At 44.2% G+C, this 24,161-nt stretch overlaps 1 protein-coding gene across 5 annotated transcripts in view; it reads right to left on the bottom strand.

Moving 5' to 3' along the window:
• Positions 1–23,425, bottom strand: part of TEF (TEF transcription factor, PAR bZIP family member) — a 35,445-nt gene extending 12,020 nt beyond the window's left edge. The window contains exons 1-2 of one of the 5 annotated variants that reach the window (XM_042466795.1): positions 23,210–23,425; positions 340–669 (exon numbers count right to left, since the gene is read on the bottom strand). In XM_042466795.1, the coding sequence (XP_042322729.1) occupies positions 340–669; positions 23,210–23,315 (436 nt within the window). In that variant the 5' untranslated portion in view covers positions 23,316–23,425. Of the gene's footprint in view, positions 1–339; positions 670–4,666; positions 5,107–6,410; positions 6,715–23,209 lie in introns of those variants that run through there. The other 4 variants (XM_042466794.1, XM_042466792.1, XM_042466791.1 and 1 more) reach the window with 4 other exon arrangements.
• Positions 23,426–24,161: the final 736 nt, after the last annotated feature.

The raw sequence follows: 24,161 nt of genomic DNA, 5'->3' as shown, positions 1-24,161 counted from the left end.
TTTTGGGTGGCTTCAAGGTGGACTGCAGGTACAGCATGTGGTTGTTATGTCTGGTAACTGAAGGTGCTCTTTTTTGTATGCTCCTCAATGAGGGTATAGGAGCTTTAAAATATTTGAAATAAATTTTAGAACTGTGTATAAGACAGCAGTTTTATTTAGCTTTCTTTCAACTACATCAAATATATACACATTAGATCATTTTTGTAAGAAAGATTTAGATTAGCTGGAATTGAAAGGCAGACAAAAATAAAATCTGATGGCTGGTTCTGCAACTATTTCTAACATACCCTAAGCAATTTTGTAAGATGTGCCCCTTTCTCAATTTAGTACCAAACATACCTGAACTTGTAGTAGTTTCTGATGGTTGGAAAACCACTGTGGAAGATGATGGGGATGGTGTGGCGGTGGCAGCAGAAGCACTGGCAGGTTCCTTTCCTTCTAGTTCAGCCACAGGCAGGAGCGGATTCTGATTCAGATCCAGGTGATTAGGACTGGAAGGAATTCCATTCTCCAACAGGAACTCATCTAAATCCATGTACTCCAAATGGAAAGACTCGCCATCATAAGGAATAGTTTTGTCCCAGATGGGAGGCATAAGGGAGGCAGACACTGCCATTGTACTAGCTGCTGCTGCTTCATCTTCCTCAAGTTTTTCCTTCTTCTCTTTATCTAGAAAAGAAGCAGAATATCTTTAATCTTTGAAGTATTATTATTAATAGTGATTTTTCAATTAGGGCTGGTTCACACACGGCTATTACTCAGCTACTAAACAGTATCACGTGGTCCAATTTTCAGGCAGAGCACAGCAAACTAGGTGAAACAAAACAGTTTTGAGACGGAACAGTGGATAGAGGGCACTGACTGGAAACTCTACCACTGCTGTTTTGCAGTTAGTGATACAAAATAACCTTGCTTAATCAAAGTTAACGTGTAAATCAATTGTTTTAAAAGCTATTAGAATTTTCTTTACAATCAAATCTGTGGCCAATTGACATATATAAAGCACAAAAACTCTGGGAATAAATGATGAAACAGTCTTTTCTATTTCAATATGTAACTTTTAAGCACATGAAAGGATAAAATTACAATTGCATGTCTATTCAGAAGTGAGTCCCACTCTAAGGAAAGTGGACAGTAAGGGGCTGTTCAGACAGGCCCCAAACTGGCTTTTCCAGGGCACAAAAAGAAGCTGCAAAAAGCAGCTCCTTTTTGCACCCTGGAAAAGACGCAACAGCTGCATTGCTGTGGCTTGGCGGTGCTCCTTCGGCACTGTGTCGTATGGACGCAGCACCAGAGGAGCACCATGATGCTGTGCGCCATCTGGATGTAGGGTTGCCATAATTTGCTACCACCAAACCGAGACAAAATGTAGAAAAAATGTAGGGTAAAATGTAGGGCAAGATTTTCCTGGAAATGTAGGACATTCAAGAAAAATGGGGGACACAACCAACTAGAAACTAAAAACATTATTTTAAAAAAAGGCAGACAACAGTAGAATTCAAAGATATCGAGATTGTACCTGTGAGACTATGCATCTGAGGAAGTGGACTTTAGTCTAGGAAAGCTCATGCTGCCAACTAGTTGCTGCGGCAGTGGCGGCCCCACGGGGCTCCGCTGCCACTGGAGGAGGCCTTGCCATGGTGGTCTCCTTTTCTTGGGTCTAGTCAGCTGGGCAGGCGCCTCGCGGCTCTTGAGACATCAGAGAAGACCACTGCCACGGCAGCAGCCTTCTCTGGGGCCTAGCAGACAGACAGCCCCCTCACAGCTCTCGGGCCACTGGAGAAGGCTGTTGCTGCGGCAGCTGCCTTTTCTGGGGACCTAGCCAACTGACCAGGCCCGTCACAGCTCCTGAGCCACCGGAGAAGGCCGTTGTCACGGCAGTGTCCTTCTCTGAGGACATAGCCAGCCGGCCAGGCCCCTCCTGGCTCCAGAGCCACCAGAGAAAGTTGTTGCCGTGGCAGTGGCCTTCTCTGGGGACCTAACCAGCCGGCCAGGCCCCTCGCGGCTTTGGAACCGCTGGAGAAGGCCATTGCCGTGGCAGCAGCCTTCTCTGGGGCCTAGCCAGCCAGCCCCCTCATGGCTCTTGAGCCACAGGAAAAAGCTAGCCGGCTAGGGCTCCTGCCACCGCGGCAAAAGCGCAGCAAATGGCCGCACAGAGGCCCCAACCTTCCCCCACCACAGCCCAGCTCCTCTTCCTCTGGGCCACTGCCAGGACAGTTAAACCGGTCTCAAACTGGATTATTTCTGCAGTGTGTTCTGGACCTGATTTTAGCAAATATTCATTGCTGATCTTTTGTTTCTCAGATCATGAAGTGGAAACTTGTATTAATTCAAACCACTGGGAAGGAGGGGAGATAATTAATCAATTATCCTGGGAGAGAGCTCTGGGGGAAAAACGGTTTGTGGGTGGGCTCAGAAACAGCTGCGTTCCCTCCAATGACAGCTGAGATTCAGCAAAGGTCTGGGGGGAAGAGGACATAGTGCTTGCTGTCTCCTTCTTCTGCCCAGGGGCCTTTGCTGAATCTGAGCTGCCCCTCCAAGGACAGCTGAGATTCAGCAAAGGTCCAGGAGAAGGAGAAGCAATTGGTGCTTGCCCACTGACCCTCCCCCCTGAACCCTTCCTGGCAGGGAAAGGGCGGACGGAGAATCAGGGCCCCCAGCACACAGCCCTGCCCCTGGCAAGCGGACCTGAAAAGGTTCACCATCACTGCTATAAGCCATATTAGTTGCTTAAGCTGGAAAGCAAGAAAAAAATGGCCTCACTTTCAGGACTGCTAGTCTTCCTAAATTCCTTAAAGGCACCAGATCCTGTCTTAACTAGGAAGCAAAGCAGGGTTGGCCCTGGTTAATACTTGGATGGAATGTAAAATGAGAATTCTAGGTAACTCACTAAGCCTGGAAAATGCTGATGTTATTTAATTTTTTATATTTTTAGATATACAAGTATACCAAGGAATACCAGGTGCAGTAGGCTATATTTTAGAGCAAGCTACCTCTGATTATTCCTTGCCTAAGATAACCCTATGAAATTCATGGGGTTACTATAAGTCGACAGGCAACTTGAAGGAACACAGACACAGAAAACTTGCAGTATTCCAGCTATTCTGAACTCTCTTACAGAGACAGAAGCTGTCAAAGATGGGGATGAGGAAGGGGCTTGGGTAACAAAACAAAACTCTTCTGCAAAACAAAACAAAAAGTTTGGTGATATAAGCTGAGTAATTAAACGTACAAAACTGGAGGAAGATTAACAAATACTGTGGTCCAAAACACACTGCAGTATTAATCCAGCTTGAGACTGCTTTAATGGCCCTGGCTCAGTGCTAGGAAATCCTGGGAACTGTAGTTCTGAGAGACATTTAGCCTTCTATGTCATAGAGCTCTGGTGCCACAATAAAATACAATTCCCAGGATTCCCTAGCACTGAGCCAGGGCAGTTAAATCGGTCTCAAACTGGATTATTTCTGCAGTGTGTTCTGGACCTGATTTTAGCAAATATTCATTGCTGATCTTTTGTTTCTCAGATCATGAAGTGGAAACTTGTATTAATTCAAACCACAGGGAAGTAAGGGAGATAATTAATCAAGCTTTCAGCCCTTTCCAGCAGATATAATCAAAACAGGTAGCATTGCAGGACGCATCCACAGGTGAGATCCAAAGATATTTACATCCACATCCATTTTGGAATGCAGATGGAGAAATCTTTATCAGTCTACCTACACCCTGAAGCCAGCGTGGTGCAGTGGTTTTTGAGTGTTAGGTTACAACTCTGGAGAACAGGGTTTGGTTCCTGGCTCAACCATCAAACCCACTGGGAGACCTTGGGTGAGTCACGTACTCTCAGCCTCAGAGGGAGTCAATGTCAAACCATCTCTGAACAAACCTTGCCAAGAAAACCCCAAGATAAGGCCACCCGAAGTTGGAAACAACTTGCACACAACACAAACTTACACACATACCCTCTGTAGATGAACTGTTTCCAACCACATGGTATATTTATCAAGAGTACCTCCATCTTGGATTTCTTAAGTACCAAAAGCAGCCACAAACAAGTGTACTTGAAACACATTATCTCACTTTTTTTTTGCAGTACCGGTTAATATCTTGTAAGAGCCAGTGCGCTATAGTGGTTTGAGTGTTGGACTAGGCCACTGAGAGAGCAAGGTTTGAATCCCAGTTTGGCCATAGAAACCCACTGGGTGATCTTGGGAAAGTCACACTCTCTCAGCCTCAGGAAAAGGCAATGCCAAAACCCCTCTGAGGAAACTTGCCAAGAAAACACCGCAATAAGGTTGCCATAAGTAAAAAATGACTTGAAGGCACACAACAACAACAAACTCTAGCTATGTGAAATCGAAGGCTTCGGGTCAGAATGCACAGGGAAGTCACTGAAATCACAAACATCTAGAAAGCTTCAACAAGAAAGAAGAAACCCTGAAAGTAAATGAAGTTTGGCTACCAGTCCTGAAAAACACCACAATCAAGACCCAGCAAGTGTAAATGACAACCACCCAGGGTTACAAGGGTTTCCCAGCAGACAGTGCATCACTAATTAAACAGACACCCCGAGGCTTTGCCATTCAGCAATACACCAATACAGAGATTACCATGTAAATCACTTCCTCTCAACCAAGGGTCATGCAGTATATATATATGCCCCACATACCTCCATGCCAGCATACTCTGAAGATGCCAGTCACAGACGCAGATGAAATGTCCGGAAAGCGGCCTTATAGCCCGAAAAACCCACCAAAACCTCTAGCTAACTCTCACACACACATCCTTATGTAGAGCCATTTCCCACCACATGGTAGTATTTCTCAAGAGTACCTCCATCCTGGATTTCTCAAGTACCAAGGGCAGCCACAAACAAGTACACTTGAAACACGGTCTCTCTCTTTTTTGGCAGTACAGCTTTTAATTCCTTCCACAACAACATTCCTGGAAATGACTCCCGCCCCACAAATCCCCCTCAGTTGTCTCAGGGGAGAGGAAAAACGACCTGCCCTTTTCACTTCTGGTTTGGCAGCTGCAGCCGGACTCTCTGGAAATGGAGGTTAAAATCTTGCCCTGACACCACCGTATGGACCCTGCGACTCCCTCCGCTCTCCCTGGTGCACATTTACTCCAGAACACACTGCAGAAATAACCCAGTTTGAGACTGCTTTTATTGCCCTGGCTCAGTGCTAGGGAATCCTGGGAGTTGTTGTCTATTGTGGCACCAGAGCTCACCTTGACAGAGAAGGCTGAATGTCTCATGAAACTACAGTTCCCAGAATGCCCTAGCATTGAGCCAGGGCACTTAAAGCGCTCTCAAACTGGGTTATTTCTGCAATGTGGATGCAGCTTATATGAACTTGTGCCACACTGCCCAGACTCACTTCACAGGAACGCAGGGAGTGACCTTTTCATTTAAGCACCTATAAGCCAGAGTGGTGTGTTAGTTTGGGTGTTGGCCGATGGCTCTGGAGACCAGGGTTTGAATCCTGGCCTGGCAATGGAAAGCCACTGAGTGACCTTGGGCAAGTCACACTCTCTCAGCCTCTGAGGAAGGCAATGGCAAACCCCCTCTGAAGAAACTTCCCAAGAAAAGCCCCATGAGTCGCAAAGGACTTGAAGGCCCACAACAACAAATTAATGCTGACCCTTTGCAATAGGCAGCGCAAGCGATCCCTTGTTTCGGAAGATTGTTGGTGATGCTGTGTTTTTTTAATAGGCGTTTCTAAACGTTCTTGTCTAGCAATGTGGCTACTAAGGACTCAAAGACACACAACAAGGACAACAAAGGTCCTAAACACACTGCAGGAACAACCCACTTTGAGACTGCTTTCACTGCCCTGGCTCAGTGCTAGGGAATCCTGGGCGACGGTAGTCTTGTGAGAGATTTAGCCTTCTCTTCCAGAGAGAGAGAGAGAATTCCCAGGATTCCCCAGCACTGAGCCAGGGCAGTGAAAGCGGTTTCAAAGTGGGTTATTTCTGCAGTGTGTTTCTGACCACAGACAGGACCTGGCTTCCCCGCTGACAGCCATCTATTCTAACATTGTAACCATTTAATTCTGTTTTCATGTATCACTTGTCTCTGTTCTAATTGTATTGTTTTTAATATTGTGAGGCCCGGTTCTGGGGAAATGATAATGATAATAAAGCGTAGCGAGATCTTGTGGCGCCTTTGAGACTCAGCGAAAGGAAGACGTTGGCAGCATGAGCTTTCCTGGCCTTCGGCCTAAAGGCCCCTCAGGAAGCGGACTGGAGCCTAGGAAGCCCGTGCTGCCCATTTCCTTCTTTCGTCCCGAAGGCGCCACAAGACCTCTCTGCATAACAATAACAAGAAGAAGAGGCACGAAGGACAAGAAGGGACGCGATCGAAGGCGGGCAAACTGGAGGCCTCCCTCCCTCCCTCCCTCCCTCACCGGTCCGGGCCTCCCGAGGCGGGTTTTCCATCAGCTTCTTCAGCACCAAGGGGAAGGCGCCCGACAGGCCCCGCTCTTGCTGCGCGGCGGCGGCGGCGGCCGTCGCCGTCGGTTCCTGAGGAGGCGCGGTGCGGCCGGACATGCTACTCGCCGTCAAGGGTCCGAGGGCCTGAGGCGGAGCGGGAAAAGGTCGAAGCAGCAGCCGGGAGAGGACTAGGATAACGACAATAATACAAATCAACTAACGACGACTGCGCATGCGCCACTTCGCGCGGCCTCTCCTTCCAAAGTCTCTTATTATTCGTCCGCTTCAACGTCCCCGGCTCGCGCACCCTTTTCCCTGAGACGCCATTGGTTGAGGCGGCGAGGCCCTCCTCCCGGAGGCGGGGCCAGCGGAGCCGTTTTAAAGAGCACGAGCGCCCCACACGGACGCGGCGCGTGAGGGGCTTATTAGCATCCCGGCTCCGCCCACTCTAAAGCATCGGCTAATTTACGGAAGCTCCTCCCATTCACGCTCGCTTAAAACTCACTCACTCCTTCGCGCGTGCGCCCTCGTGCGTCTGAGCCTCGCATAGCCTAACATCCGTTCAGGGCTGCCTCCCGACGATTGCGCATGCGCCATTTTCGCACGGCCTCTCCCTCCAAGGCATTTTTATTATTCATCCGCTTCTACGTCTCCGCGACGCCATTGGTTGAGGCCCTCCCCTGGGAGGCGGGGCCAGAGGAACCATTTTAAAGAGCACGAGCGCCCCAACGGACGCGGCGCGTGAGGGCCTTATTAGCATCCCAGCTCAAAAGCATCAGCCTTACAGAAACTCCACCCATTTACACTCGCTCGCTCATTCGCGCATGCGCTCTCGCTGCTCTGAGCCTCACATAAAGCCTGGCAGCTGTTAGGTATGCCTCTGAAGGTGTCGAAGTGGCCAATAGGAAGAGAGAGGCGGAGCCCTCGCTGAACGAGCGAAGGAAATGGAAGGAGTTCTCTCAGGACGCGAAATGGGCGACGCCCTCAGAGGCCCCATCCTGGCTGCTGCTGCTGCTGGAAATGTTGTTATTCAGGTGTCCTCAAAGGAGGAGAAAGCACCACAAAATGTACATTTAACCACAATGTAAGACCTGACGCAATAAAATGCTACAAAAAACACATACAAAACAACATATAAGTATAAATTCATGCTTCTTAGCCATGCTCAAAATGGAGGACATTGTGGAATTCCTTCTGACAGAAGGTTGAAATGGAGGACATGCCCTGGGAAAGGAGGACCAAGTCTGGTCACCTCATTGTTGCTGTTAGCTGGCCTCCCAGGTCAACATCTGCTCATGGCATCCCTGTGGTTGAGACACTTCCAAGCCCTTATGTCCTCCATTGTGCTCCTTTTGCTATGTGCTTCTAAGTCATTTTTGACTTATGGCAACCTTAAGGCAAAACCTATGAGATGGTTTTAACAGTCACATATAACATGCTGGACTCAGATTGACAGAACTAGAAAGTACTTTCAGTCAGATAACAGTTTGAAGCCAGGCAGATATTCAATTGTAGCAAATTCCTTATCTTTACCATCTTCCTTTCCTTTCAGAAGTACTCATATTTTTATTTCCTTTTTTCCTTCCTCTTGATTTAATGCAAACCTAAAGTGAAAACCCTATGGAGTTTTCTTATTGTTGGCAAGATGTGTTCAATCCCCTGAAGCTGAGAGAGTGACTTGCCCAAAGTCACCCAGTGGGTTTTTATGCTGGAGCAGGAATCGAACCCTGATCTCCAGAGTCGTAGTGCAATACTCAAACCACTACATCAAGCTGGCTCTCAGTTTAGGTACTGTAGATCCATGCCTGTGACCTATCTGATTGAGTCTATCCATCTGGTATGCAATCTTCCCCTCTTTCTACTTCTCTTTACCTCTCCTAGCATTGTTGGCCAAAGCAGGTCACACTCAGTTTAGCCATTTTGGATTTCAGGGAGAGTTCAGGTTTGATCTATTCAAGGAGACATTTGTTTGTCTTTTTGGCTGTCCATGGTATCCTCACCACTCTTCTCCAGCACCACATCTCAAATGAACTGATTTTCTTCTTACCCACTTTCTTCCATCTGTACATGGCGATGGGAAATACAATGGTTTCATCGATTCTAATTTTAGCACTCAGTTGTATATCTTTACTGTTTAGGATCTTAATCTGGTTCTTTCATGGTTGCCTTCCCCATTCCTAGTCTTCTTATTTCTTGACTACAGTTTTCGTTCTGATCAATGTTTGATCCAAGATACGAGATATCTTTAACTATTTCAATTTCTTGATTATCTAGGTTGAGTGTATCTAGATCCTCCGTTGTCATTATTTTTGTTTTCTTTATGTTCAGCAAGAAGCCTGCCTTTGCACTTTCTTCCTTTACATTTCTTAGTAATTGTTTCAAATTTATGATGCATTTCGCTAGTAGTATGGTGTCATCACATATCTAAGACTGTTGATGTTCCTTCCTCCTATTTTTATTCCTCCTTTTTCTGAGTCTAAACTTGCTTGCAAGTATACACACACTTCAGGAGTACTCATGTTCTGCAAAAATCCAATTATTACTTCCACAGCGTAGACCTATTGATCTATGGCAGGTTTATAAATCACCACTTTGTCCCGTTGATTGTTGTTGGGTGCCTTCAAGTCGCTTCCAACTTATGGTGACCATAAGGCAACCCTACCATGGAGTTGGCAAGATTTGTTCAGAGGAGGTTTGCTCTTTTTTTCCTCAATTTTGTATATTTTTAATTTTATTATTTTAAATTGTAAGCCGCTTTGACTCTCATTTTGGGGAAAAGGTGGGATATAATAATAATAATACATTTTCCATTGCCTTCCTCTGAGGTGGAGAGAGTGTGACTTGCCCAAGGTGGGTTTCATGGCTGAGTGGGAATTAGAATCTGGTCTCCAGAGTCCAAACCATGCTGGCTCTTGTGGATTAGATTAGATAGGTCTAATATAACTGACAGTAGCAACTGGATTGAACACTATATCTGCTGGTGTAAATACAGTGAGTCTTCTTAACTCCTTAAAAAGAAACAAATGCATTATAGCCTGAAATTTGGTGGACAGTAGCTCACTTCCTCAAGTGTACAGGTGTTATCCATGCGTACAATTCAGTTTCACCATATCTATACACCACACCTTTTTGCTCATTAAGGAGAAAGGAGCCTTGTGCCCAACAAAGCACATGCTTTTTCTGTAATTCAGTCCTCAAAACGAGCAAGGAGACAAATCCTGAATGAGAGGAAGACTACTGAAATAAACAAGTAATAGTATTGAACTCAAGCTCCGACATGTGCAGGTGTTATATTAGTATCACATGGCCATGTACAATCTGAGTCAGATCACTGATAAGATCTACAAGTCTACAAGTCCTAAAAGCAGAATGTTTCTCTCTAAACAAAGATGCTGGCCCAAATCCAATAGCTAGTCCCAGCTAGAATAGACATATTGAATCAATCGCTGAAAGGCAAATCCACACACTGATTTAGTGGGTCCACTCTAGTTGGAACTAGCAAATGACTATAGTTCCTTGTAAAAGATTAAGCAGAGCCTCTTCAATAACAACAGCAGTATTATGATGGTCATAACCCAATGAGCTCTAACAAACTCATTTGATGTTTTCCAGCAATCAATAAACATTCTCTTCACTTCACTGGATGACCTTGGGCAAGTCACACACTCTCAGCTCAGAAAAAACCATGATAGGTTTGCATTAGTCACCATAAGTCAGAAACAACATGAAGGCACACAACAACAACATTACTTTGAAACTTTAAAAGTACCTTTAAAAGCAGCCCCTTAGAATCCTCAATTCCCAATAAGTTTGCAAACAATGTTCTTCACCTTCGAACGTCTAAACAAAACAAACTATAAATTTAATAGAGCATAATTTGTATCATAAATAAAGCAGCTCAGTAGAACCAATATAGAAAGACAGCGTGGTGTGGTGTAGTAGTTTGGGTGTTGGACTACGACTCTGGAGACCAGGGTTTGCTTCCTGGCTTGGCCATCAAATACACTTGGTGATCTTGGGGAAGTCACACTCTCTCAGCCTCCTTTGAACAAATCTTGCCATGAAAACCCCATGACAGGATTGCCTTAGGGTTGCCATAAGTTGTAAATGACTTATTTATTTTATTTATTTTATTTTATTTATACTTGAAGGCACACAACAACAAATCAATATATTAGCATGTTCCCAAATGAGATAAATACGTACTTCACCTTGTGAACCCCACTGAAGGTTCATGATAACTAAAAGAAGCAGCTCTATGAACAGAAAAGTAGGGGAAAAGCCTACTCCCATGACTTACTAGTTTAACCTTACTACAGAATTCTCAGTTACACATTTTTCCATAGAATAAGTCACACAGCTAACCAATTTCTTTTGATCTAGTAAGATACCCCACATTTTCACCTTCTGACCCATCAGTGGTGGCTAGTGGCTCCCATGTCACTCTGGATTTTAATCCACGCCTTCTCCTAAATAATTTCAACACCTTGAGCACCTCCTTTAAAGCTAGTCAAAACTAGACTTGATTCACCACCCCACAGACACTGGGTCCCATCCCTCTACAGAACTTCCTCCTTGAATATGTATACAGTACCACTTGGCTTTCTTCAAATCTTTTCTTACATACCCTATTTCCTGTGTCAAGGCAGGCCCTACCATTAAACACAGTCACCTTGGACAACAGAACTGGGGGGCAAGAAGCAGCAGTGAGGACTGAATGCTATGACAACTGTCATGGAAGATGTTATCCTCTTGCCAGCATTAAAGTAAGATTCAGTAGATTAAGAACTTCCTGACGGTAAGAACTGTTTGACAGCTAAACATGTTTTTAAGCAGAGGCTGGATGGCCATCTCTCAGGAGTGCTATGATTATGTATTCCTGCATGGCAGAGGTTTGGATTGGATAACCCTTGTTTTTGTTGTTAATTGCCCTCGAATCAATTTCGACCGATGGTAACCCTGTGGATGTGACATCTCCAAGACTCTCCACTGCTCTGCTTAGTTGCTGCAAATTCATACCCATGACCTCCATAATAGAGTCCATCCATCTAGCACACAGCCTTTCTCTCTTTCTACCTCCCTCTACCTTTCTCAGCATTTTTTTTATTAAGTCCTCTCTTCTCATTATATGTCCGAAATACAACAGTCTATGTTTTGTCATTATGGCTTCCAGGAAGACTTCTGGCTTGATCTGCTCTAAGACCCATTTGTTTGTCTTTTTTGGCTGCCCATGGGATCCTCAACACTCTTCTCCAACACCACAAATCAAATTAATTTATTTTCTTTTATTATTTGTCTTCTTGGTTCTTAACTGTCCAGCTGTCACATCCATACATGGTAAAGGGGAATAAAATTGCTTGTATCAGTCTAACTTTTGTGCTCAGTTGTATGTCTTTGCATGTTATGATCTTTTCTAGTTCTTTCATAGCCACCCTCCCCATTCTTAATCTTCTTCTAATTGTCTGGCTGCATTCTATGTTCCTGTCATTTTATGATCCCAGGTATGAGAGTTCTTTTACTATTTCTATTTCCTCCTTGTCTAGGTGGTCTTTCCCAGATCTATGATTCTATCCAGCTGGCTTCTGTACAGAAAATGGGACCTGCAAGAAGACCCGCTTGCCCTTCACTTGAGGCAGCAAAATGTCTTGAAGGTGACCTTTGTCCTTCTCAATTGTAGTGACTACATTTTTGCATTTTCAACATCCATTGCTAAGTTACTTGTACAGTATCTCTACAAGTAGAGATTTCTATAAAGCTCCTTGGGGACAGGATGTGGTCTCTTTTCATCTACGATAAACAGTAAAGTACCATGTAGATTGATGGTGCTGTGTATTTAATAAACCCTTAACATCTTAATTCACAAAATGTTCTGTTGCAGGAAAACCAAATACTGTACTACAAAATAATAAACTCTTTCTATGGGGTACTGATAGATTCAAGTGTGCTGATGGGAAGGAGTCACAAAATTGCCCTCAAAATCAAAGCAATCCTGACAGATAGCCATCCAGCTTCTGTTTGAAAACATCCAAACAAGAGACTCCACCTCTCTTCAAGGCAGCATGTTCAACTGATAGCTCTTATTGTAAGGAAGTTCTTCCTAATGTTCCAAATTTGTCTTATTGTCAGGAAGTGCTTCCTAATGTTTTAGTTTTCCTGATGTTTGAATCCATTGCCCTGTGTTCCAGTCTCTGGAAGTAGAGAACAAGCTTGCTCCTTCATTAATATGGCACTCCTTCAAACATTTAAACATGGCTATCATGTCATTCCTTAACCTTCTCTTCTCCAAGCTAAACATACCCAGCTCCCTAAGCTGCTCCTCATAGGGCATGGCTTCCATACTTGACTCGAGACTTGGCATAAAAACTTGAATGCATCACTGATCCCTACCATTTTTGGTCCTGTGTCCATTTTAGGGGTCTGAACACTGGCATGTTGTGCCAAAGAAGCCTCTATGGTACACGATTAGTCTTTGGAGAAAGGGTACTTTAGGTCAGGGAGGATGCTTTTTCCCCAAACTGGAAATAACCCAAAGTCTAGGGGGCAAAATAGTGCCTGTGTATGTGATGGAGTGAAAATGTCATAGGAACACTGCTCTCCAAGGTCTAGTGGGGCTGCTGCAGCTCCCAATTCCTAACAGTTGTCAATCTCTGCATTTGCCAAAATGAAGCAATGTCCTCAGGCAACAGATTTGGGGATTCATAAAAAGGCAGGAATTTTTTTAATTTACTAATATTATTGTATTTTTAATGTCAAGAATGAGGAGAGATGCTTGTTGGATCTTTTGCCTGAGATGCCAAAATAAGTTGGCTGGCTTTCGGTAACATGGACCTTGCTCTGAGTGAGTCGGAGGTCCGATGCCCCTACCTCAGGTTACTAAATAAATGTCTTTGGGCTACCCTAAATTTCAGCAAAACTTCTAGAAAATTCAGCTGGGTGTCAACTCATGGTGACACTGAGATCTTGTACCCCCAAGATGTATTAATTCCAGTTTTAAACAGAATGGATAGGAGAGGAAATTATCCCTCAACATGAAATCTGGAGCTCAGACTAATAAGATTAGTTTTAATGGGATTTCCACACACCATCAATATATCCTAGTGCACAAAGGCTACATGATAACTGGGACACATGTCATCTGCAGATTTGGGCTGAGCCATGTATTCATCACTATAAGATAAGGCTCAGCTCAATTTCACTTTATCAAACACAGGTGAGGTTGTGGTGATGCCAGGTTGAAGCTGGAAAACAATAATAGGCTGGGTTGTGAGGGCCAATAAATTGAAGATGCATATAGATAGGGTTGCCATCCCTGGGGACCTCCAAAACGGGGGAAATGTAGGACAAGTTTTTAAAATGTAGGACTTTTTGTTTTGTTTTGTTTTGTTTTGTTTCCTGGCCAGGAAATTTTAAAAAAAAAGTCCTACATTTTTAAACCTTGTCCAAGGCCTCGCTGGGGCCTGGGAGACAGCGTCTCCCAAGCCCCAGCGAGCCTTGGAGGACTCCGCGATCGCGGAGCCCATGCAGGGCCGGCTGGGCTGGCAGGCAGTGTCCCCAAGCCCCATCCAGGCCTGGGAGGACTCCGCGATGCGGAGCCCCACCAGGGCCTGGCTAGGGCTTGGGAAGGAAGCGTCCTCCACCCCAGCCAGCCTGGGAGGACTCTGCGATCGCGGAGCCCCATCCAGGGCCTCGCGGGGGGAATCTGGGGAATCCCCCACCTCTCCGCGCGCCCGCGCCACCTTCCCCTGCCTCCCTCTCCTCCCCCTGCGTGGAGGAGATGCTGCCTCCTTCACCTTCGCCCCTCCGGCGCGACCTGCGGGAGAGGGGGCGGAGGAGGAGGGTGGCGCGGCGCGCGGGGAGGCACGCCTCCACTTCGCCTCCTGCGCCCCAGGCAAGCCTCGCTGCCCTCCTCTTCCTCCCCGCCTCCCCGAGGTGGAGGAGGAGGGCAGCGAGGCCTGCCAGGGGCACAGCAACCCAGGCGGCAACGGGGGGCTCCCGGGTTTGGGGCTGCACCCGTGCCGGGAGGGGCCCCGGGTCCCCAAAATCAGGAAGTTCCCGGTTGCAGCCAGGTTATGGAAAAGCCGACATATAGAAAAAGTAAATTTATTGTGGTTCACCTGCCCTGGGAGATAGTGTTCAGCTTATTCTGCACACAACTGCACTCCTAAAATGTCAGGTTAGCAGCTTAAATGTGCTGAGAGATCTAGTCCTCTCTTTGGAAGCCCATGCAGTGTGGCTCATTACCACTTTTTAATTAGCTCTGTGACTTATCTTGCTTTTCATGGACAGAAATGGCTTGGCTGCAGTTATCCACACTCTAGACACATCCAAATTAAAATACTTTATTGCACTTTATGTGCCACTTCAATGACTACCTGGAAACTTGAGTTACAGTATATACTCATGTACAGGTCTACAAATTTTAGTCAAAAAATTGACCCAAAAAAATTTGAGTCGACTTATCTTATGGGTCAATGTAAGTACTATACTTTTACTCTTATAAAATTGGAACCATCCCTTGGTGAAAGGCAAAAGTGTAATCTGTCCTGAAAGCACTGAACCCCCCCCCCCCCCCCCCACCCACCCTCATCCATCCAGCCTTTAGTCGGAGCACAAACAGTTATGCCTGCTGGAATTTTATCAAATTCTTTGGCATCATTTTCCTTTGCTTCATCCTTATAGATCCTTTGTCACATGCCCCTAAATGTTACCCTTGACTTACATATGAGTCATATCAAAATCCATAATTCTAGCCCCAAAACATGCCCCCGACATATACATGAGGTCGACTTATAGTTGAGTATATACGGTAGTATAAAATACAGTGGCAATATTACCAGTTAGACAAAATGAACATTATGGATGTCTTCAAATAATAGTTCCAAGGTATTAGTTATCTTTAAACCCTTAAATAGTTCTGCATCCATGTAACTGAACCTCTAAAGTATTATATAGCATTATGTAGCAGCCTTCTCAGAGGCCCTTCTCTGAGTGTTTGGTATTCAATGCAGCAAATGGTGTCCAGGTAAGGAATCATTTCAGAGCTCGGAAATGTTACTTCTTTTGGATATCTCCCAGAATCTTTTAGCTAGTCCAAAGTGGCTAGAGGTTTCTGGGAGTTGTAATTCTAAAAATCCCTTTCCCTCTGTAGCAGCATTTTCCTAGCTACAGGATTCTCTCTCCAGAGAAGCTCAGCTGGTGCCAACACACCTGTCTTTCAGCTGCTCAGAGATTTTTTTCAAGAATGTCCAAGCCTTTGAGTACCATCTTTTATGACTTTTTCAATTCTGGAAATGAATGTGTTTGTACTTGATTCTGCAGCTTTAAATGTCCGTTTCATTTTAGAACTGCCTTAAAATTATAAGATATTTTGAAAGTCTTAAAATTATAATCAGAATACCAGTAATAAACCAATAAATGCCATTTTAAGTGTCCTGTTTACTCCTTTTGTTTTAAAAAATGAAATTAATTTATTGTAATGATAGGTTTGATTTTCTCAGAATTAGAACAGCACATGAGAGAACTGTATCCCAAATAACTGATTCAGGCATCTGAGGAGAAAGCAGAACTTGGAAAAATTTCATGCTGACAGGGAGACACTGGGATTTGTATTCTTTTAGAGGAAAACTTGTTACAGAAGCACTTTCAGGACATTACAGAGAGCCTTACAATTTCCCTCTCCACACTGTCTGTAGTAAAAATCTCTTCTGCTTTCACACAGAATCTGGCAGTGTATGGTACTGATTTGTTGGCTTTTGTGCCAACCATGATGCCACCTTCCCCTGTATTCCTGGAGCAATTTGGAAAGGTTAAAAAATATGTTTTTTAACATATTTTCTTTTAAAGAAAAGAGCATCAAGCAAGATAGGTCACACAGAGGAACCAACCAGGCTATGGGCCTGAAGCCAAGAGGAAGAGGCAGTAATCAGAACTTGACAGTGTTGTCTAAAAAGTGAACTTTAAATCAAACACTCCTGTACTAAATCATATTTCCATATTTCCTGTAAATATTAAGCAGCCTTTCCCAGCTGATACACTCCATAGATGTTGGACAACAAAGGCAATATTGGTTAGGAATAATGGCAGGGATGATAATAGCACATATCTGGAGGGTGCCAGTTTAGGGAAGGCTAGTATCAAATCTTTTATTTCCCTCTACACCCCATCTCTTTACTTTTTGTTTCCCTAGCTATAGTTTAAGGTGGGATGGGCAATCGAGGGTGGGCAAAGGCCAATTTCAACCCAGACAGTGTTCCCCCTAGGACAGGGCACTCACCTACCCACAGGTCAAGTTCAAATATCTTCATTTTTCTCTATAAACCCTCTCAAAATGATGATCAGTCATTTCCTTTGTCTTTTTAAGAGGGACTGCAAAGGAAAGGGGATGCATTTGTACAGGTTTCTGGGATGCCTGTGAGGATGGGGTGGGATTTTGAATGTTTTTGTACATTTGGGAGCTTTTCTGTGTGAATTGGGAAGGGCCAGAATCGGGATGCAGGAGCACTCGGGGTAATGGGATTTGTGGCAGGGGGTCACCGGGGCCAGGATTGGGATGCAGGAGCACTCGGGGGATGATGGGATTTGTGACAGAGAGTCACTGGGGCCAGGATCGGGATGCAGGAGCACTTGAGGGATGATGGGATTTGCGGCAGGGTGGCAGAGACAACGAGATGGCATGGAGGAGAGGAGGGGGATGAAGGAGCAGGACACAGGAGGCCAAGGGGGGCGACATCTCAGGCTAAAAAATAGTATTTTTTAATTTGCAGTTTTCCCATTTTCATGAGCATGCTGTGCCCGTAACCACAACGAATATGGAAGGTCCACTGTTCTACTATTATAGTTACTGGAGGTTGGACAAATATACCCAACAGAAGAAACCCCATATGTAAATAAACTAAACTAAAATTTATCCAACTTTTCAGAAGTTTTAGGGACCATGGCTTCTTACCCAGCATGCTCCCATAGCCTGCACTTCTATCTCTCCCCAAAAGTTTACTTGAACCTTTCCTGAGTAGGGTATATATACAAAATGTAGAAAACAAAATATTTTGTCCAGTAGAGGTCAGCAATGCACATACACAAGACTCACACAAAGAGAAAGCAGCCCTATTACAGTATATGCCAGGGCAGAGAAAGGAAAAGTTACCTGGGCAGCATTCCCCAGTTCACACCTTTCACCTTGTTTAAACTATCATGTGTGCAATATTAGGAAACCAGTGAAGTGTTACCTTGATCTCTGGCATGCTAAAACTTCATCTGAAGACAAGGTGATATAGCTTGAATAAGTCACTAGGTATGTGGGATGCCTCGGAAGGAGGTTTTCAAATAAGTAGCTGTATTAGTGTCTTGCAGCATAAAAAGCAGGAAGGAAAGGGGAAGGGAGAAAGGAATGTAGTATCACCTTTATGATTAAGTGGTTTTTATTTTTGCATGAGCTTTTGTGACTAGATGCCCACTACTTTGGATGCAGTACAGAGTGATAATAAATGCTCAGTTATAAAGAATCCAGTTGTATTCAGTCCCATTCTCACAATTGTGTAAATATGCTTCATAACTGAACATTTATCTTCACTCTGTACTGCATCCAGAAAAGGGGGTTTATAATCATACAATATTATGCAGAAATAAAAATCACTTAGTTTTAAGGATGCTACTACATTCCTTCCCCATGCTTTGCTCCATTTTATGCTCAGAACAAAGTGCTTGCTTGCTTGCCTGGCTGGTGTCTTATTTAAACTGAGCCTCAGTTTACTTTGCAAACAGTGTCTTTTGGCACAGAACAGATTGGGAATCTGTGACCCTCCCAATGTTGCTGGACTCTAATTCCTATCAGTCCTTGCTATCCAGGTGAATGGCGTGGGATGATGTGCTTAGGAAATTATCAGCTTCTAGAGAGCCATTGTTCTCCATACCTGACACAGAAAAATAATCACCAACACAATCAAAGTTCTTTGTATGGTCAGTTGTACTATTAGGCAGAATGAGGCAACACCTCAGGTGACAAATGCTGGCAGCTAGTAGCAGCATCACCTGGTTATTCCTCCTGTCCATTCTTTTTTATTGGAAAACACAATTGTGTGTGCAATGCAGCCTATCCTGAACAGGCCTACTACCCTCTGCATGGTGAAAGATCTTTTCTCATTGCCATTGTTGAAGTAAGGTTTAACTGCTAGTCCAGTTATTTCTCTACATGGAATGGAGAGGATGCAAACTTGTCCTTTACCTCATGAACAGGATGCCTTGGGCTAGCCCTGCTCCTTTGACTACCTTCTACACTAGAGCAGCCTACAGTGCCACACTGCAGGCATATGATTTTATATACGTATATTAAGTATATACTTGATAGACACTCAGCAGAAACTGCTGAGACCACATTATATACAGGGATCAATTTTGCCACTCCTCTGTGCCAGAGATGAGACAGCTTAGTCCTAGGCATTTTTACTTAGGTTTCTTCTGGAATTAGTTGTACTGAGCACCAAGCAGATTAAACAGGGCAGTATGTTAAATCTTGTGTGCTTGCTAGACTACACAGTGCACAATTCAGTTTGCTTAAATTTGGCAACCTGAACTTCAGCTTCGATTATTTTAGTTTTAACATTAGCTATGAACATTGAGAAAATAAACCTGAAAATTCAGCAAGGGTGATAGCTTATTCAAAATTAATTTATACTGGGGCATTCTATTTATGTTGGGCAGGAAGAAAGCCATCTCTGATAGGAAAGACAAAAATGGAAAGGCTGAGTCTCCCTTAGCCAAAATGTTTGGGATCAGAAGTGTTTTGGATTTTGGAATACCTGTATTTGCATATATGTACATAATCAGCTATCTTGAAGATAGGACCCAAGCTTAAACACAAAGTGCATTTATTTTTCAAATACAACATATACCTAGCCTGAAGGTAATTTTAGACAATTTTTAAAAATTGTGCATAAAAGAAAGTTTGTGTACATTGAAACATCAGAAAGCAGAGGTGTCACCATCTCAGCCACCATGAAAAGGTGTTTTTTTGTTTGTTTGTAGTATTTTGGATTTTGGAATTCCAGATTAGGAAGACACAACCTGTAGGAAGAAACAAACTTTGTGGAGGTCAATTCTGGTAGGACAGGACTGGGCAATTTGTGGCCATCAGATGTTCCCAGAGATTGACTCCTGGGAACCTTAAATAGCACAGAGAATAATGAGGGACTGATCTACAGTCCCACTACATCTGGATGGAAAAAATAAAAACAGAGAATTTGTTCCAAATAATTTAATGGGGGAGGATAAATAGAGATATTCACTTCTCCGACTTTTCTTATTATTATTCCAGAATAATTGGTGCATTGTGTTGGGGGTACCTAGGTATTGCTGGAAAAGTTTTAAAATAACTTTTCATAAGTCTTTTCTTATACTTTTATCTCTATTGTTTCAACTTATGTAAGTGATAGGGAGTTTCCCCTGAAAGGGTGTAGCCAAGGCATCATAACCTAAGAGTCCAACTTCAGAACAGCCAAAATGAACACCATCCCATCCAGAGGAGAGTAAATCATTTGATCTCAGTAATATATTTATTTTCCTTTCGAGCATCCATCTTGGATAAAATCCATCAGGTCATTTCAGCCATTAAAATATGAATACTAGCTTTAAGGTACTAATTGCCCACCGACTATTTACTGTTTGGTCCTTGGCATTATTGTCTAGCCTAGACACATTTTCCCTCCAAGTGTATTGCTACCAATTCTGTCAGAGCTACAGATTCCTGTTCCCAATGATTTCACAGCATTAAAAGAGTTTTCAGGAAGATGAATGCCATAAACACACATATGGCTCTGTTTTAGACAGGCAGATTGTTGCACAAGTTTCTACAAGGAAAAAAATGAAGATTAAACAGGCAATTGTTGTTGTTGTTGTTGTTGTGTGCCTTCAAGTTATTTCCAACTTATGGTGACTCTACCATGCGGTTTTCTTGGCAAGATTTGTTCAGAGGAGGTTTGCCATTGCCTTCTCCTGAGGCTGAGAGCATATGACTTAACAAAGGTCACCCAGTGGGTTTCATGGCTGAGCTGGGATTCAAACCCTGGTCACCAGATTCATCGTCCAACACTCAAACTACGTACGTCACATGTTGGGAAAATATGCTAGGAAGGGAGAGAGGGAGGGAGGGGATGGAAAACAGGTGTAATCTCAATTGGCCCATTTTCATCAATGCACCACTTCTCCAACTAAGCTTTAACCGTCATTGTCATTCTCTTTCCAAAGAGCGAATGTACATTACTTTGCCCTACAACAACTACATCTTCCACAAATTTGTCATGATGAAATGACTTCCAGTTTGTGTAAATTAACCAAGAGTACATCTAGCATAGCCAGGAATGTGTAACCACATAGTCTCGCACACACAAGAACAACAAATGAACAGGGTTTTTTTTTAACACATCACAGCACCTATGCCATCCTAGGCACCTATGTCTCAATTGGCAGCCTAGTGACTTTCCCTGCAAAGCCTCAACTTCGCTCTAATATTGTTAACAATGGAAGGAAGTGATCTAGAAAATAAGAAGCTACCTTCAGTATCCAGCTTTTGGCTCATAAAAGCCACACAAGAGAAAACACTAATGCATAAATGTAAAAACTGAGTCACTCATTACAACCCCTTTGAAACTGTAAAATTGTGATCATTATTTGTCAGCTCAGTCTGATACTTTGTAGAATGAAACACGCTCTGAAATTCCAAGAGTTATTCCTGACCATTTTCTCCAAATAGGATTGTTTTAGAATTTTGTTACCGTATTTGGCTGAGAGATAAGAGATAAGTTTCTTCAGAGGGGTTTTTCCTTTGCCATTGCTATCCTCTGAGTCTGAGAGAGTGTGACTTGCCCAAGGTCACCCAGTGGGTTTCCATGGCTGAGCGGGGATTCAAAACCAGGTCTCCAGAGTCCTAGTCCAATGCTCAAACTACTACACCATGCTGGTTCTCTATCACTCCCTCCCTCTCTTATATATAGAGAATTATGCAGCAACAGAGATTCTTTTAGCACAGTGCTACTTAGTGCTGGTCCCTGAGCCATTGGCTGCCAGTCCCTGAGAAGTTTCAAGGAAAGAAAGGTGGGAGGGGGAGCAATTTTAACCAACAGGAACAAATATGGTCCTGGTCCCTGGCACACTGGGGGAAAATAATAGCTAGTTCTTTGCATCAGATAGAAACACTGAGAATCACAGTTTAGCACATGCCCTTTCTCCAAATGTTGTGATTTCATGAGATAGTCACAAACCTATAATGATATCTCACCTTTATTCCAATGAGGTAGTGTTTGTGGGTCTATCCTCCTATTCACTATATCCTCACAACAACCTTGTGAGACTGACCAGGAAGAGAAAGAGAGGGACTGGTCCAAAGCCATCCCATAGCCTTCATGGTTTAGTGGGGACTTGAACCTGGATCTCTTAAGTACAATAGCATCCAAAATCCACAAAACAATTAAACCTTTATTGGAACAACCAAAATGCACAAAATCTATGATGCAAGCTTTTAAAGCTCTACTGACTATTTCATCAGGCAAAGACAGTTAAAAATCATACAACAGAAAGAAAAATATGATGATGTTAGAGTCACAGTGCAGGCAGAGACTGTTGCTTTTGGCCCTATTTCTCTCTCTCCTGTATGATATCTTAACACCTTTGCCTGATGAAGAAGCCAGTGGAGCTTCTTCATGGTTTTGGTGCATTTTGGTTGGCCTCGTAAAGACATCATTGTTTTGGAAGTTCTTGTACTTTGCTGTCTGGCCAACATGGCTACGCCTGGATATGTTTTCTGAATCTCTTATAAGTCCATCTATCTAATCAATGCACTGCACCGTCTCATAGTGGAACTAGAAAGTATCCAAAGGGATCTTGTCTCGCCTTTGAGACTAACTGAAAGATTAACATACATCTGAGGAAGGTAGGCACAAGTCTAGGAAAACTCAAGCTACCCCAGTTCTTTCTTTTAGTTAGTCTCAGAGGGACCCCAAGATCCCCTGGCACCCTGATTTTCCAGATTCACACACCCCTGAAGAAGTCTGGGAAATCTCAAGATACCCCCTTTTTCTTTTGGTGAGTCTCAAAGGTGCCACAAGATCTCTTGACATATACTGATTTTCCAGACATACATCTGAGGAAGGTAGGCACAAGTCTAGGAGAGCTCATGCCACCAGCCTCTTCCTGAAGGTGCCCCAAGATCCCTTTGCACCCTGGTTTTCCAGACTAGCACACATCTGAGGAAACAAGCCCAAGTCTAGGAGAGCTCATGCCACCAGCTTCTTTCTTTCACTCAGTCTCAAAGGTGCCCCAAGATCCCTTGGCACCCTGATTTTCCAGATTAGCACACACCTGCAGAAGTCTAGGAAAACTCAAGCTATCCCACTTGCTTTCTTTCAGTGAGTCTCAGAGGTACCCCAAGATTACTTGGCACCCTGATTTTCCAGACTATCATACATCTGAGGAAGCTAGGCAGAAGGAGAGCTCATGCCACCAGTTTCTTCTTGAAGGTGCCCCAAGATCCCTTGGCACCCTGCTTTCCCAGATTAACATACATCTGAAGAAACAAGCTCAAGTCTAGCTCTTCCACAGTTTAGTCCCAAGATCCCTTTGCATTTGATTTTCTACCCTGCTAACCCCAATAGCTCTTTTTAATTCCCAGTTAGAGAGGAGTCCAGATGAAGCCCCTTTCTTCTCCATGCCATCCCCTCACCTTCCTTCCTTCCTTCCTTCCCAACCCTGAGCATCAAACCAGGAGAAAGGACTGCCTGGGTCCTACCTTTCAGGCTCCCTGTCCAGGGCAAAGAGTATTCCAGGAGGGACTTCAAAACTTCAGGAAAGTCCATGGCTGGAGCCAGGCCCCCGAGGCTGTCGCAGGTGGACATGGCTGGGGGAAAGCTCTCTATAGCTGGATCTATCTAGATCTCTTTCCCTTGCTTTCTTTTTTCCAAGGGAAGGGCAGTCACAAGAGCAACTCCGAAGGAGCCCTGGGGCTAAACTGTGTTGAGCAAACTCCAAGCTGAGCAAAAAAGGAGGGCGAGGCCAAGGGAAGGAAGGAGCCAATCCGAGAGCAAGGAGGGCTGGGTAGGACCGCGCCTCAGCCAATCAGGAGGCAAAGAACTGGGCCAGTTATCTAACTGGGGGAAGGCAAAGGCTGCTGGAGCGCAAAGGAGAGCTGTCCATTGACACTCAGGGAGTGCAGGGAGTGAGGGCTGCAGCAGGTGGCCAAGCATCAGCCACGCTGGTGGCACATAAAACTATGCCATCCAAATACCAACAACAACACCCGAGAAGAAGCTGTGTTGGCCACTTAACAATCCAAACAAAACACCGGTGACACCTTTTATTGGCCAACCAAAAGGCAAGCTGTCGAAGCTCCACGGGCTTCTTCATCAGGCAAGATGTTACAAACCAAACAGAAGGGGGAAAAACACCAATTGGAGATGTTAGTCAGATGCCTGCATGTTTTTTCAGATGGTATGCTGAGGAGGATAACTTTTTCAGGAAGGCTCGTCCTCCTCTTTGCCATGCGGTTACAGAGATTTCCAAAGTCCAGGAAATTTAAAAAGGGGTGTCAACAGGGACCCCTCTTTTGCCACCCAATGTGTCTCCATTCCAGTGCAGTCACAGGCCTCTTTATAGGCAGAGAACAATGGATTCCTCAAGAAGTCTCCATGTTTTTGCATCAGGAACATTTTGGTGACATCTGGGAACAAGAGTCACAAATAGTA

Source organism: Sceloporus undulatus, chromosome 5 (genome assembly GCF_019175285.1).
Source record: "Sceloporus undulatus isolate JIND9_A2432 ecotype Alabama chromosome 5, SceUnd_v1.1, whole genome shotgun sequence".
In the NCBI taxonomy this organism is placed as follows: Eukaryota; Metazoa; Chordata; class Lepidosauria; order Squamata; family Phrynosomatidae; genus Sceloporus; species Sceloporus undulatus.
The sequence above is the reverse complement of the archived record's forward strand: the minus strand, read 5'-3'. Positions and strand labels throughout refer to the sequence as shown.